At 43.0% G+C, this 16,736-nt stretch overlaps 1 protein-coding gene across 1 annotated transcript in view; it reads left to right on the top strand.

Moving 5' to 3' along the window:
* The first annotated feature begins 375 nt into the window (after positions 1-375).
* PRCP (prolylcarboxypeptidase) overlaps positions 376-16,736 on the top strand; it is a 31,805-nt gene continuing 15,444 nt past the window's right edge. Inside the window, exon 1 of the mRNA XM_035116077.2 lies at positions 376-649. Coding sequence (XP_034971968.1) covers positions 491-649 — 159 coding nt within the window. The 5' untranslated portion in view covers positions 376-490. The remainder of the gene's footprint in view (positions 650-16,736) is intronic.

The raw sequence follows: 16,736 nt of genomic DNA on the forward strand, positions 1-16,736 counted from the left end.
GCGCACCAATCAGAGGGGGGGGGAGAGAGCCCAGCGCCAGACCCGAGCCACCGCCGGCAATGCCAAGAAGGTCTGTTTTTCCCGCCTCGGCCGAAGGCAGCCAATCTCCGCTCAAGCCCCGCCCGGCCTCCCTTCCCGACCGCTCCCACCGACCAATCGACGCGCTTTCTCTGCTTCCAACGGTCAGGCCTGCGCGCTCGAGCTAGCCAATCGCGGAAAGCCTCGGCAGCCGACCTCCCGCCCTTCAATGAGGGGGGGCCCCTCCGCCAGCCAATCGCCTTGGGGAAGGGCGGGGTTTAGAGCGAGCTGGGACCGGCCTCCCGCCCCTCCCTCCCTCACCGCTCAACGGATTTGGTTTTGGTTCCCCTCCCGGCTATGGGTGGAGCCAGGAGCACCCTCGCGCCCGGCTCCCTCCCTTTCCCCGGCCCCGCCCTCACGATGCTCAGCTATAAAAAGGGAGGTGTGCGTTTGCGGCTGAGGTAGTCTTATCATGAGGCTTCCACTGTTGTTGTTTGTGGCTGTGTGCCTCTTCTCGGGGGGCGTCGTCGTCGTCGTCTCCGGACCAACTTCTCTCCACACGGCGTCCCGCCCCGACTCCGGCCTCCGCTATGACTCCCGCACTTACCGCACCTGCTATGTCACCCAGAAGGTAAGGCGGGGAATAAGAAGCTGATAGGCATATATCTAAAAGTAGTCATTGGCAAAGGTATTCTCGCTTCAGGTGGGGCAAAGATCCCTATCCCGCAGTGCAACGGAGCCACGTTTCAAAAGAATAAAAAGTTTCCCCCCAATTTGGACAGTGACAGGAAATCAGGACAAAAGTTTACATGCATATATTTAAAAGCAACAATAATACTAGTACTGTAATAATTTTCTTATTGATATTCATTAATAATAATTAATAACATTGATAGTTTGCCATTCGTAATAAATGAATCAATATTATTAAATCAATGACAATAGTTTCTGAATAAATTAATAAATTTCAATATTTTTATTTTAATCAATAAATCAATAGTATTAAATTTATTATTAAACTATTAAATTTATTATTGATAATTTATTAGTATTAATAGGAATTTACAATATAACTGCAGTTCAGGTGGGTCGGTGTTCCCTGTCTCCCTAGTGCAGGCATCCCCAAACTTCGGTCCTCCAGATGTTTTGGACCACAATTCCCATCAGCCCTGACCACTGGTCCTGTTAGCTAGGTATCATGGGAGTTGTAGGCCAAAACATCTGGAGGGCCACAGTTTGGGGATGCCTGCCCTAGTGTAACGGAGCCACATTTAAAAATAAGCCTTTTAAAAAAAATCAGTTTGAAAAGTGACAGGCATTGAAAAGTGTGGGGCAAATAAGTGAGCCATGGAAAAACATAAATCAGGATGGAGGTGGGTTGAATACTCAGTATTGTCTAACTGCCCCATAAACAAATTGGAATATATGCTCAGCAAATATGGAAGACTCAGTAAAAATGGGATATAATCTAACCTCTGCAACAATTTTTGTGCAAGGAGGTCAGGATGAGTGTGACTGGAGGGGCCCAGTGTCAACTTAAGTATTCTTACATACTTAAAAAGTACTTGCCTTTTTACCGGTAAGAAGACTCCCAGAGTGACTCTCAAGCTCACAGTCCTAAAAAAAGAGAGATGTGTAAGAGGAAAAAGAGATTTGGAGGGAGGAGGAAAAATGCATACATACTTCTTCACATTAGTGTTTCAGTTGGAAGGTGCTTAATAAATGTCATTTCTGGCAGGGAGTGAAACAAGCTTCTTGCAGCTGGTTTTCTTTGGGTGGCCAATGGATCCACGTCGGCTTCACCCTTGTCCATAATGTTCTTCCAGGAAAGCAGGTGGTGTAATCTCCCAGTGGTGCTTGGTCCCTGTTTGAATGACAGTGTGTGCTTTTTCACAGCTATGTAGCCCCAGGCTGCTCCTTTCGTACATTAAACTTAGATGAACTCATTGTTATTCTGTTTTTCAGCAGTGACTAGACAACTAGGGCACGAAAGCAAAAGCCAGCAACTGGGTTTCAACTAACTACTGTATGGTGTTTCTATTTAAGCTAGGAGGTGTCTTCAGTTAGCCCAGCTAATCTTCCTTGACACAATTGCCACCCTCTGCTAATGGAACCTTATGCCCTTCTGCTCTTGTACAAACTCTGGTCTCTCCCTTCTACTTAGTCAGTTGTCTTTGTAAGTATATAAGAAGGAGCTCTGCTGGATCACACCACAGGCTTACCTGATCCGGCATTCTGTTTTCACTGTGTTCAGCTTGATACACATGGCGTATTGTAAGCACAATAGCACTCACTCTCCTTGATTTTCCCAGCAACTGGTGTTTAGAGACAGAACCATTGTGCCTTTTAAAACTTTTTGGTATAAGTTCGTCTAATTTTAATCTATCCTGTCAATATTAGTTTGCAGGTTTCTTGGGCTTTTCCTATTAACTAATACCCTCTGGTTTAGCTCTTATATACACTTGCCTGAGAGTAAGCCCAGTTGAACATGTTGCATGCTTACATAGAAGAAAGTCCCAGAGAATTGTGCTGTAAACTGTTAGTTGATTCATAGGAGGGGGAGATTAAAAATTCAGTGCCAAAACCACTAAAATTTCATGAGCTTCATCAATAGTAGCCTTGTAAAGATTGATGAGATTATAATGTATGTGAAGTACTTTTGAACATAAAACCTGGCTATTGGCTGTGACTATTAAGTGAACTTTGGGTGCCAGGTAAAAGCTGTTCTTTTCTGCCAGGTCTTTGGTATTTAATTATCTGTGGGTGAGAAGTGCCTTTTTAGAAATAGGAATGTGTTTTTAGCTTGTACTCTCTTTTAGTTCTGTGGTCGTGGTTTTAATGTGCATGCTATTTTTTGTAAGTCACTTTCAGATGCATTTTGTAAAACAAAACTAGTAAGTTCATGGAAAAAATGAAGTTGAAGGGAATGACAGGTGGGTTAACCTGCTCATTTGTCAAAAATTTCCTGTAGAATGGGATGAGATGCTGCCCCAGAAAGATTGAGCTCCCTGTGCATCACTTCAACATTGTTTTTTTTTGGGGGGGTGTCACTTTTTCTCTCTTCCCCATGTGTCTGGTCTTGGGCAGGTGGGTGTGGCTTGGGGAAAATGTTCTCATGAGCTGAATGAGGAGGGCTGGTGGGCCACATTTGGCCTGTGGGGCAGAGGTTCCCTTCCCCTGGCTAAAACTCAATAATTTATGTCGGGAGATCATGGAGAATCTGTTTCATGTTTATATTCATGAAAATCACATGCCACTGGAAAATGAGGACGTGATTTGGAGAAGTCATGAGGACAGCACATAACTTGAAACTTGGTATTTAAATGCATTCTGCTTGCCTCGAGGAAATCAGTGTAGTGACCTCTCCCAGTGTGGTGTAGTGGTTAAGAGCGGCAGACTCGTAATCTGGGGAACCGGGTTCGCGTCTCCGCTCCTCCACATGCAGCTGCTGGGTGACCTTGGGCTAGTCACACTTCTTTGAAGTCTCTTAGCTCCACTCACTTAACAGAGTGGTTGTTGTGGGGGAGGAAGGGAAAGGAAAATGTTAGCCGCTTTGAGACTCCTTCGGGTAGTGATAAAGTGGGATATCAAATCCAAACTCCTTCTCTTCTTCCCATGACTGATAATTAAGGTGTGTTTCTTGTCAGTATGGAAGTCTGAGGTTAACTAGTCTGAGGTGCTGAGATTGGAGTGATCAAACTGATCAGAGGGTCAGGACAAAGCTTGAGTTACAACTTGTACTTTTGTCTTAGAATGAAGCAGCACAAAGGCCCAAGCTATTGTAGCTGTGCCACAGGGGAGGCAGTTGCATGGCAGAATACCAGATGATCACCTGACTGAAGAGAGTTAATGTGTAAATCACATATAGATATGCCAAGGTTGAGAGCCAGTGTGGCATAATGCTTAGAGTGTTGGACTTTGACCTGGGAGACCAGTGATCTTGGGCTAGTCACCATCTCTCAGCCTAACCTACCTCACAGGGTTGTTGTGAATATTAAATGGAGAGGAGGGGAACCATGTACACCACTTTGAGCTCCTTGGCAGAAAAGGTGGTATAGAAATGTAACAAATAAATAAATAAGGCTGCACATGTAGGCTTGGAACAGACACACTCAGATGGTGTATGCATATACAGTATTGGGAACCTCTGATTGTATTATGACATAACTATATTGGCCTTGCAAATGAACACTGAAGGTATGTGTAGACTCCTAACTCCAAAATCCATTTGTGTGCAATTCCTCTTCCTCATAGCTCCGAGAAGGGCTTGCATTGTAGCTGGAACTTATGGTGGCTGCCTGTTATGCACTAAGAGAATGTGACCAGCTTGTGTGCAGTGGGTGGGATAGACGAGTTTGCTGTCTTGAGACAGTTGCTCCTTACTTCAAAAGTGCAGGAAGTTGGTGTGGCTCTTCCATTAACAACATCTGAAGCAGACAGTGATCCTGGGTTGGTCTACCTTTTAGAGCTGCTATTTATTAGTAGATTGCGACCTGCAAACATTTTTTCCTTTGTTTTTTAAGGGGTGTTCTGGGGTGGGGGTGGGGGATGGATTTTGCATTTTAACAGTTCAGATTATCCTTGCCTGACAATTTGCACTTGGCCAACATTTTCTCCCCTAGAGGTCCAGTAACATGCCCTCCTTTGTGTCCGGTTGCTTAGGAGAAAGCTTTACTATTTTAATAAGGCTAAAAGCAAGTTACAGGTTTTACGTAGAAGGGACAACTGTTTGGATCATGTGGAATTAGCCTTATAATAATAAATTTATTATTTGTACTCTGCCGATTTGACTGGGTGCCCCAGCCACTCTGGGTGGCTTCCAACAGATATAAAAACATAATAAAACCCTAACCCTTCTTGTAATATAGCCCAACAAACTAAGAAAGCCTTTCAAGTAGAAGCATGGATCTTTGCGTTTCTGTAGGTGTAGTAATGCCTTGTCCCTGGGTGGCTCAGTAAAAATAACTCTAGGGCGGAAGGAAAGATGTTGCAAGCCAAACTGCTTATTGATTTAATAGGTGTCTTGGACTGCCTGCAGAAGGGAGGGAAGCACATGCAGTTTCGCTTGCTATCAATTTGTTTTGATAGATGTGTAATTAGTGTTTTTCCTGGTTTCATACATGAAAGTAATTATGCACAGGTGCAAATGCAGTCTTCCATTCTCCCAGGCAGTTAAAACATGGCGCAGATCACATTCATCAGAATGTTGTAGACTCAACTGTTCAGTGCAATGTCTTAAAAACCACACCCATGAACCATGAAGAACCTTGAAATTTCATTGTGGATTTTTCAAAAGAAGAATAGTACAGTACAGTAATGGCAAGCATGCTGCCGCATTAGAGTGTTGCCAGCTTTCCCTTGCAATGTTTGGCTGCAAAAGTTTCTAAGGTACTGCTCTTAATCCTTGAGTCCTTGGATGTTATTGGACCACAACTCCCAAAATCCCCTGCTACCTTAGCCAAGCTTGAAGAATACTGTTCTAGGGCATGCATAAATGGCTAGGTCTGAATGGAGTAGATCCTGGAGTATTACTTTTTAAAATTTCTGTATTGTATTTCACAACTCTCCTCTTACTTTTCAGAGTCAATGCCTCCATCATACACCAGTTGAAAGAGGTGTCCGATTCTCTCTATCTTGTTCTTAAAATAAGTGATTGTCTCTTAGAGGTTGCTAGCCAGCATTGCTCATTTGAGTCCTTTTTGGCAGATGTTTACATAGTGAGGATGCAGTGAGGGGTAAAAGAAACTGTGAGTGAAACAATAGGCCTTTGAACAATAGTCCTCGGAAATAGTGGAAGTAGTTTCTTGTGTTTTCTCAGTGAAACTTTATTTTTATGCACTTAATCTATAGGTCAGACTGCAGACATGACTCTTTAAGGATGTCTGTAAATGAAGAGTTTCCTTTTCATAATTTCCAGCTTTTTCCTTTACTGCAGTGCTTAATGCAGTAACAAAGGCTTAGATATGTGCACTCCCCCACTTCATCAACCCCCCCCCCCAATGCTCACACAAAAAGCTTGGCATGGCAGGATCCCTTATACCCAGTGGAGGAAAACCTGTGGCTCCTCAGATGTAGGTGATCCTTGACCATTGGCCATGCTGACTGGGACTGATGGGCGTTGTAGTCCGAAACATCTGGAAGGTCACAGCTTTCCCATCATCTTTCTCTTTGTCAGACGTTTCTGAGTTCTTGCTAGTTGTCAACTGTACTATGATACTTGCACCTCACTTTTCTCCCTCTAAACCAGGCTTCTTCAACCTCGGCCCTCCAGATGTTTTTTGGCCTACAACTCCCATGCTCCCTAGCTAGCAGGGCCAGTGGTCACAGGGATGATGGGAATTGTAGTCTCAAAACATCTGGAAGGCCGAAGTTGAGGAAGTGTGCTCTAAACAATTGGTTAACATAAGATCACCCCAACTTTATTCTTGCAGCTGAGTAAGTGACATACACAAGCATACCCAATGAGCTACATGGATGGACATGCGTTCAAACTCCCCATTCTTCCATGTCCAATATCTTATTTTTATTAGAATGGTGTTCTCTTTCCTTTTCCATTCCAAAGCACTTTGAAGGTGGTTACAGCATCAATATGCCTGTTGTCTTTGTCCATGGAGTTTGACAAAGACATTGTCAAACAAAGATATTGCCGACAAAGGTCCGTATATTGCCGACAAAGGTCCATATAGTTAAAGCTATGGTTTTCCCAGTAGTGATGTATGGAAGTGAGAGCTGGACCATAAAGAAGGCTGATCGCCGAAGAATTGATGCTTTTGAATTATGGTGCTGGAGGAGACTCTTGAGAGTCCCATGGACTGCTAGAAGATCAAACCTATCCATTCTGAAGGAAATCAGCCCTGAGTGCTCCCTGGAAGGACAGATCGTGAAGCTGAGGCTCCAATACTTTGGCCACCTCATGAGAAGAGAAGAATCCTTGGAAAAGACCCTGATGTTGGGAAAGATTGAGGGCACTAGGAGAAGGGGACGACAGAGGACAAGATGGTTGGACAGTGTTCTCGAAGCTACAAACATGAGTTTGACCAAACTGCGGGAGGCAGTGCAAGACAGGAGTGCCTGGCGTGCTATGGTCCATGGGGTCACGAAGAGTCAGACACGACTAAACGACTAAACAACAACAACAGCATCAATAAAGCAATACAGTAAACATCCAAAATTACACATGACTACGTAGCAAACCATTTAATTATCTAAGCTAGAGGCCCAGATAAATAAATTTGTCTATTGGTTGATGAAGCACTATCAAAGAAAGTTCAATTGCGTTAGGGCGTTCTCAGATCCAGGTGCCTTTCCTGCATATCCATCAGCTGCACTTCTGCTAGTGGTGAGATAGAGCAAACTGTGCTCTTTTCATTTCCCTCCCATCTGAGTAGACAAGTAGAATCCTGCAGCTGAAGATAATGTATTCCCTAGTTAAGAACCCATGAAGCTGGTGCATCAGCAGACAATTGCAGGATCATAATTTTTTTTTATTATAACCAAATTTTCATTACTTCTAATGATCCTCAGCATCACTGGCAAGCAAGATGATAACAATATATTTCTAGTGGGAGGTTGACACCCCCCCTTGCAAAAACATATTTTCCCTGGTATTTCCCTGTGGCTTGATCTACTCAGCTGACTTGTGAATTTGTAACTGCCCTGTGAGTCCTCTTCGATTGCTTTTCTTTCAAGCATTTCATGGTGTCCCATTTTGGCTTGCCTAGGATAGACCTGTGGAGAAAGGAGCTGTCTTCTTACCCCTGGGTTTTACCTACATAGCCTTCATAATCTTAGTATAAGTGCCTCACAGGGCAAAGAATGCAAGCCTTCATTTAAAATAACTGTAGCTTCAAGCAAGCTATACTGTGTAAGATTACAAGTCTTGGGCAATCACTCTACGTTGCTTTCTAGTTGAGGTTCGGTCATAATTGCTTTTCCAAAAGCCACAAGGGCTAGAATCTGTTAACTTTTGAGGAGCCATGCAAACTTTTGAGGGATCAAGATTGTGAAATACAGTCGTACCTTGGTTATCGAATGCTTTGGTACTTGGACGTTTTGGCTCCCGAAGCCGCAAAGCCGGCAGCTTCTGATTGAGTACAAGAAGCTCCTGCAGCCAATTGGAAGTCATGCCTTGGTTTTCGAACTGTTTCGGCAGTCGAACGGACTCCCAGAATGGATTAAGTTTGACAATCGAGGTAAACTCGACTGTAAACTCTGTAGGGCAAAAGCATGTTTCTGGGCACTCAACACATAAGTGTGTCACTAATGTGACTGACAAGCTAGTGCTTTGAAAACACATGTCCTTTAAGTGCATCTCTTAAAAGAGCAAAGGTTGACTGGAACTTCCTGCTGAATGTATGCTTGGAAGCAAGCCCATGCTGGTTATTTTATAACTTGTGGAATGCCCCCCCCCCCAATAGTGAAGAAGTCACAATATGGGCAAGTTAACCAGTGGTATTTTATTTTTATTCTTTTTAATTTTTTGGGAAAAAAAGTTTATTGAAGTTTTCACAATACAATAAAAGAAACAAACTAATCTACAGGAAATATAGAAAAGAAACAAAAGAAAGAAGGAACAGATAAAGAAACTACAAGATCCTCCCTCATCATTGTATCTTAACTTTCATCTACAGAGGAAGGTGTGCCCTCCCAGCTCTCACCTGGGCTCATTCCACTCTTAAGCAATACTATTTTAGTAAAATAAAAAAAATCCTTCAGTAGCACCTTAAAGACCAACTAAGTTTTAATTTTGGTATGAGCTTTCGTGTGCATGCACACTTCTTCAGATATACTATTTTAGTAAGTAAAGGGCCAAAACAGCAAGTAGCATTTTAGGATAATTAATATGGTAAGAGCAGCAATGGAGGGAGAGCTTTACTGTTCTTTCCTCTACTGTAGTTCCGAGGGAGGCCCTCCTCTGAAGCTGGAATGGGGAGGAAATCCTGCCACCCATTGGTGCCAATACAGGGGTGCATTGTTAAGAAGGTATTGCTTAGTCAATGTGATATGACAGCCTTCTCTTGGAATGTCAGGTGCTAAATAAGGATAGGATAATAAGGATAGATAATCCTACATTATATAAGCCAGACAGAAACAATCCTAATTTGGTATATGGATATGAAAGCTGACTGAAGTGATTCCAGTAAGGAGTTCATCTCATGTTGAATTAGGGTCAAAGTAGACATGATTAGGGCTCTAATTCAACATGAGCTGAATTCCTTACTGGAATCACTTCAGTCAGCTTTCATATCCATATACCAAATTAGGATTGTTTCTGTCTGGCTTATATAATGTAGGATTATCTATCCTTATTATCCTATCCTTATTTAGCACCTGACATTCCAAGAGAAGGCTGTCATATCACATTGACTAAGCAATACCTTCTTAACAAGTATCATGGTTGCTTAAATGTGTGGAGCCCTAAAACTCATTAGAATGGAAAGGTGTGACTGGTAGTTTTGTATGGTATGATGGCATTCCACCACACCCAAGCATGGAACTCCCGAAGACACCCATTTTCAGTTTGGTTGGAACTGCCCTATGAATCTGACTCTAGAAGAGCTGCCCTTGTAGATATATCCTACTAGATAATAGCTTCCTTGGATGGCAGAGCTAAAAACAACATTAAAGGATAGTAAACTTTTTGAATGTACATTATCAAATGTTGAAACCAAACTGCACAAAAGCAAAATTTAGCCAGTGTTTGAAACTCCCATTGTCCCAGGCACATTTTGTGACGGAATTTCATTAGCGTGAGCAGAGCTCAGAAACAGCTCACATTAGTGAAATTCCCTGTTGCAAAATACGCCTAGAACAATGGGATTTTTGAACGCGGATTGTGTGTACCAGTCTGTCACAGGAAGCGGTGTAGGAGTTCAGGCACCCATTTTGAGGAGAGGAAGGCAAACATATCGTCTCTGAAGAAATTAATGACGTGGGGTCGCATCTTTTGACACTGCTGTGTAAAGAAGCTGTAACCTGAATAAAGTGAAAGCTTGTTGTTTGTAGAACATCGGTGTGATTGGTATGGAAGTGTACATTGTGTTCCTCTGTGAGAATATCTACTTGGACTTCTTGTTCAGAACAACAGTATGTATTTACTAGCAAGCTCCTGGCCTATTGTTTATCTTTGAATGCACCCCTGTATTTTTCTATGAAAAATTATGCTTGCGTTAGGTTTGGGGGGGGGGGCCTCCCACTTTGGATGAAATGAGTGCCTCTATAGACTCAGGCAGGCTTGAACATGTTTTGTGTTGTTTAGTCGTTTAGTCGTGTCCGACTCTTCGTGACCCCATGGACCATAGCACGCCAGGCACTCCTGTCTTGCACTGCCTCCCGCAGTTTGGTCAGATTCATGTTCGTAGCTTCGAGAACACTGTCCAACCATCTCGTCCTCTGTCGTCCCCTTCTCCTAGTGCCCTCAATCTTTCCCAACATCAGGGTCTTTTCCAAGGATTCTTCTCTTCTCATGAGGTGGCCAAAGTATTGGAGCCTCAGCTTCACGATCTGTCCTTCCAGGGAGCACTCAGGGCTGATTTCCTGAAGAATGGATAGGTTTGATCTTCTTGCAGTCCATGGGACTCTCAAGAGTCTCCTCCAGCACCATAATTCAAAAGCATCAATTCTTCGGCGATCAGCCTTCTTTATGGTCCAGCTCTCACTTCCATACATCACTACTGGGAAAACCATAGCTTTAACTATACGGACCTTTGTCGGCAAGGTGATGTCTCTGCTTTTTAAGATGCTGTCTAGGTTTGTCATTGCTTTTCTCCCAAGAAGCAGGCGTCTTTTAATTTCGTGACTGCTGTCACCATCTGCAGTGATCAAGGAGCCCAAGAAGGTGAAATCTCTCACTGCCTCCATTTCTTCCCCTTCTATTTGCCAGGAGGTGATGGGACCAGTGGCCATGATCTTGGTTTTTTTGATGTTGAGCTTCAGACCATATTTTGCGCTCTCCTCTTTCACCCTCATTAAAAGGTTCTTTAATTCCTCCTCGCTTTCTGCCATCAAGGTTGTGTCATCTGCATATCTGAGGTTGTTTATATTTCTTCCGGCAATCTTAATTCCGGCTTGGGATTCATCTAGTCCAGCCTTTCGCATGATGAATTCTGCATATAAGTTAAATAAGCAGGGAGACAATATACAACCTTGTCGTACTCCTTTCCCAATTTTGAACCACTCAGTTGTTCCATATCCAGTTCTGACTGTAGCTTCTTGTCCCACATAGAGATTTCTCAGGAGACAGATGAGGTGATCAGGCACTCCCATTTCTTTAAGAACTTGCCATAGTTTGCTGTGGTCGACACAGTCAAAGGCTTTTGCATAGTCAATGAAGCAGAAGTAGACGTTTTTCTGGAACTCTCTAGCTTTCTCCATAATCCAGCGCATGTTTGCTATTTGGTCTCTGGTTCCTCTGCCTTTTCGAAATCCAGCTTGCACTTCTGGGAGTTCTCGGTCCACATACTGCTTAAGCCTGCCTTGTAGAATTTTAAGCATAACCTTGCTAGCGTGTGAAATGAGCGCAATTGTGCGGTAGTTGGAGCATTCTTTGGCACTGCCCTTCTTTGGAATTGGGATGTAGACTGATCTTCTCCAATCCTCTGGCCATTGCTGAGTTTTCCAAACTTGCTGGCATATTGGGTGTAGCACCTTAACAGTATCATCTTTTAAAATTTTAAATAGTTCAGCTGGAATATCATCACTTCCACTGGCCTTGTTATTAGCAGTGCTTTCTAAGGCCCATTTGACTTCACTCTCCAAGATGTCTGGCTCAAGGTCAGCAACCACACTATCTGGGGTGTACGAGACCTCCATATCTTTCTGGTATAATTCCTCTGTGTATTCTTGCCACCTCTTCTTGATGTCTTCTGCTTCTGTTAGGTCCTTACCACTTTTGTCCTTGATTATGGTAATCTTTGTACGAAATGTTCCTTTCATGTCTCCAATTTTCTTGAACAGATCTCTGGTTTTCCCCATTCTATTGTTTTCCTCTATTTCTTTGCATTGCTCATTTAAGAAGACCCTCTTGTCTCTCCTTGCTGTTTTTTGGAAATCTGCATTCAGTTTCCTGTATCTTTCCCTATCTCCCTTGCATTTTGCTTGCCTCCTCTCCTCCGCTATTTGTAAGGCCTCGTTGGACAGCCATTTTGCTTTCTTGCATTTCCTTTTCCTTGGGATGGTTTTCGTTGCTGCCTCCTGTATAATGTTACGAGCCTCCATCCATAGTTCTTCAGGCACTCTGTCCACCAAATCTAAATCCTTAAACCTGTTCCTCACTTCCACTGTGTATTCATAAGGGATTTGATTCAGATTGTATCTTACTGGCCCAGTGGTTTTTCCTACTTTCTTCAGTTTAAGCTGGAATTTTGCTATAAGAAGCTGATGATCTGAGTTACAGTCAGCTCCAGGTCTTGTTTTTGCTGACTGTATAGAGCTTCTCCATCTTTGGCTGCAGAGAATATAATCAATCTGATTTCGATGCTGCCCATTTGGTGATATCCATGTGTAGAGTCGTCTCTTGTGTTGTTGGAAGAGAGTGTTTGTGATGACCAGCTTGTTCTCTTGACAGAACTCTATTAGCCTTTGCCCTGCTTCATTTTGAACTCCAAGGCCAAACTTGCCAGTTGTTCCTTTTATCTCTTGATTCCCTACTTTAGCATTCCAATCCCCTGTAATGAGAAGAACATCCTTCTTTGGTGTCATTTCTAGAAGGTGTTGTAGGTCTTCATGGAATTGGTCAATTTCACTTTCTTCAGCTCCGGTAGTTGGTGCATAAACTTGGATTACTGTGATGTTAAAAGGTCTGCCTTGGATTCGTATCGAGATCATTCTGTCATTTTTGAGATTGCATCCCATTACAGCTTTTGCCACTCTTTTGTTGACTATGAGGGCCACTCCATTTCTACTACGGGATTCTTGCCCACAGTAGTAGATATGATAGTCACCCGAACTGAATTCGCCCATTCCCTTCCATTTTAGTTCACTGATGCCCAGGATGTCGATATTTATTCTTGTCATCTCATTTTTGACCACATCCAGCTTACCTCCACTCATGGTTCTTACATTCCAGGTTCCTATGCAATATTTTTCTTTACAGCATCGGACTTTCCTTTCGCTTCCAGGCATATCCGCAACTGAGCGTCCTTTCGGCTTTGGCCCAGCCGCTTCATCAGCTCTGAATCTACTTGTACTTGTCCTCCGCTCTTCCTCAGTAGCATGTTGGACGCCTTCCGACCTGAGGGGCTCATCTTCCAGCGTCATAACTTTTATATGCCTGTTGTCTTTGTCCATGGAGTTTTCTTGGCAGGGATACTGGAGTGGCTTGCCAGTTCCTTCTCCAGGTGGATCACGTTTAGTCAAAACTCTCCACTATGACCTGTCCATCTTGGGTGGCCCTGCATGGCATAGCTCATAGCTTCTCTGAGTTATTCAAGCCCCTTCGCCACGACAAGGCATTGATCCATGAAGGGGTGAACATGTTTACAGCAACCTAATATAGGTCTTTGTATCTGGTCTTAGGTTATAATAGCCTTTAAAGTCAAGATCTTGATGCCAGTGCTACAAGCAATATGTACCAGGACTGTGCAATAATTGACCTTTGAAGTATCAAGTGATGTGCTTCATGAAATATTGGACCATATACAGTGGAACCTCAGTTGTTGGAACACTTCAGAAGCCAAACAATTCGGAACCCAAATGCTGACAACCCGGAAGTGAATGCTTCCATTTTTGAACACACCTCGGAAGCCAAACAGCTTCCAAGGCACATTTCTCCATTTTTAAAAAGGAATTTGTCTATCGGCAATTGCGCTTTGGTCGTTGAACATTTTGGAAGTCAAACGGTCTTCTGGAACGGATTACGTTTGACAACCGAGGTTCCACTGTAGTAGAAAAAACCAGGCAAGGGTACGGATGTGTAGGGATGTCTGCACTTGTAATTAAAATACAAGTGATCCCAAGCAAACGGAAAACAGTATCAAACTCTCATTGAAAAACATCCTTCGTTAATCAAAATTTTAGGATGGAAAGAGTTGGTATATCATAAGAGTTGTTTAAAAATAGTCATGTATTGTGAACAAATCACTGGGGGATTTCTTTGACAATAGGAGTCTTTATTATTGTCCTGTAGGGTCGAAGAAGTTCCTATTGGACTTCCCTCTTCCCACTGCCATCTGGGTATCTTTATCAGTGGATTGTGTGCCAAGAGCTCTGCATGACTTCATCAAAGCATTGGGACTGACAAAGCAGCAAAATTATACCATAAAACTAGCAAAAGTAATTTTCCTGTCTTCTAATTCACTCTTTTCTCTCGCATCACCTTTTCTCACTAAAATTAAATTATGTAGGGAAGTGACATCAGTGGCAGACTCCTATAAAAGAAAAAGAAAGCTGTTTCAGTTTTGCTTAATTATTTTGGGGAAGTGACATATTCTCAAGCCTTATCAGGGCACAAAGAGTTTCGTGAAGGTCACTCAGCTGTTAACGAGTCTTGCATCTTCTTCACCTGGCACAAGATCTCAGTTCAGCTGAAGCCTTGCCAAGCCTTTTGTTCATCATTCAGCAAGGGGTCACAGACATGGAATTTTCTGCCCTTGAAGCTTATAGCAGGCATAGGCAAACTCAGCCCTCCAGATGTTTTGGGACTACAACTCCCATGATCCTTAGCTAACAGGACCAGTGGTCAGGGGTGATGGGAATTGTGGAGGGATGAGTTTGCCTATGCCTGGCTTATAGCATCCAAGCCTGCTTAAACCATGAGCCAGAGTCTTAATGACCAAAGTCTGCTTCTGTTCCACAGTTTCTGGCATGATCACTTTAGTCATGCACACAGATTCACTCCCTTAAATGAGCTGAGTAACATACTCTGAGTGGCGGTAGCTGTCCAGGATTTGGGGCAAAGGTTTTCTCATCCCTTGCTACCGGATACATTCAATTCTTGTGTTGAGTGTCTGGAGCACACGCTTGCTGATGAAAATAAATCAAGCCATAAAATCTAATTACTCAGCTATCTCTATAAAAGTGCTCACATTTTATGGCCAGTTTTAAGGTTATATATATTCTGGGAATAAGTTTCAAGCAAATGTTAAGCGTGCAGTGTGTATTAAAGGGAAGTTATGATTAGGAAGATGCAGAGGGAAGCAAGAGTCATTTTGCATTTTGAATGCAATATAAACAGCATGATGCAATATCTCCTTTAAAAAAAACATAAATTGAAGATAATCTTTTGAAAAGCAGAAGTAGAGCAAGATTTCCAAAGGTGAAGAGGCTTACCAAAGGCTTACCAGTTTTAGACAAGGATTATCAGAAGATTGAATCATAGAATTGTAGAGTTGGAAGGGACCCTGAGGGTCATCTAATCCTGAGGGGGCTGATTGAGGCAGAGGCTTGACAAATCATGGTTTACAAAATGGGAAGGGCCCTGAAGAATCTATATTCCTCACCCCATGCTACCTATCCTTCGGACCAGATTTCCCCCCCCCCCCTTACCCCAGTAGCTGTGACTTCACATAAATCTGAAATTGATGGGTTGGCAAACCAGGTTTTGTCCTAAAATATGACAAATATGGTTTAAGCCAGGATTGGAGTAGAAAATCCCTTTGGAGGATGGAGGGCACACAGTCTCAAGGCTTGCTTCCACCTTTCAAATTATGGATTGTAGGGAGCTGTTGCCATATCTTCATCCAGCACTGGGTGTCAGAGACGCAGTTGAAATGGCATCTCTCAGACAGCTGAGAATATGTGGTGCCATCATGAAGCATCTCCGTTTATCGCAATAAAACATGGTGATTGACTTTGCATCAGGGCCTGGCAACATTTTTTATGGCCAGTGGGCACACTTGGCATTTTGGTATATTGCTGTGGGTGCCAGTCACAAAACAACTGCTGAGGGGCATGACATAATACATGCATACCTTGAATTAAAACAATTAACAATTAAATCTTTGGAAACACTGATTCCCCACAACATTATAGATTCTTTTTACATTGTGCTTTGAAGCCTCTTGCTGACTCCTTTCTCTGTCAGCTTTAACTATGAAGGTTGGTTCTGCCACGTGGTTATTCTGCATTCCTTAGTCACTGAAACAAGGGTGGACTGACTCCAAGTTCCTTCTTTATTGCACTGCTAGGGAGGGGTAGTAAGTTGTTCCTTATCTTATTTAGGGGAGGTAGGGGCTTTCCTGTCTGTAGGTGGTTCTTCTATAGTAGAGAGGGGTGGTTGTATGTGTTTGTAGTTTATGTAGATACCTGAACACTGATCTTTTCCCTTCCTTCAGGGATAGGAAGCAAGTCTGGCCCATGTGTTGAGCACCCTCTTCATTGCATGCCTGGGCTGGGGAGTTCCTGCAGTTCTTTAAGTAAACCACTGTCCTCACCTGGGTGTGTGAGCTAAGATTTGGAGTAGTAGCTTGGATAATCCTCTGCATGAGTTTCATGTTCCTCCTCGTGATGCCCAGTACATCACCAATAAAGCAGAAGTTCTCCTGGGGCGAGGGGAATGCCTGTACAAAATAAGATTCCGAATAAAAACTTTTGGAACAACCACCAGAATGGAATAAGTCCTCCATTCAATTAGTCGTCATCTTTGTCTCTTCCATCCTTCCTTCCTGCCCCCCACTTCTGCTTTTTGAAACTTCCTGCTTTTTTACTTTAATGTGACTACAGTGACAAAGGTGTTGATCTTTCTTAAGTATCTGGGCCAGGAACTAAAGATGCTTTGTGAA

Source organism: Zootoca vivipara, chromosome 4, assembly GCF_963506605.1.
Source record: "Zootoca vivipara chromosome 4, rZooViv1.1, whole genome shotgun sequence".
Lineage (NCBI taxonomy): Eukaryota > Metazoa > Chordata > Lepidosauria > Squamata > Lacertidae > Zootoca > Zootoca vivipara.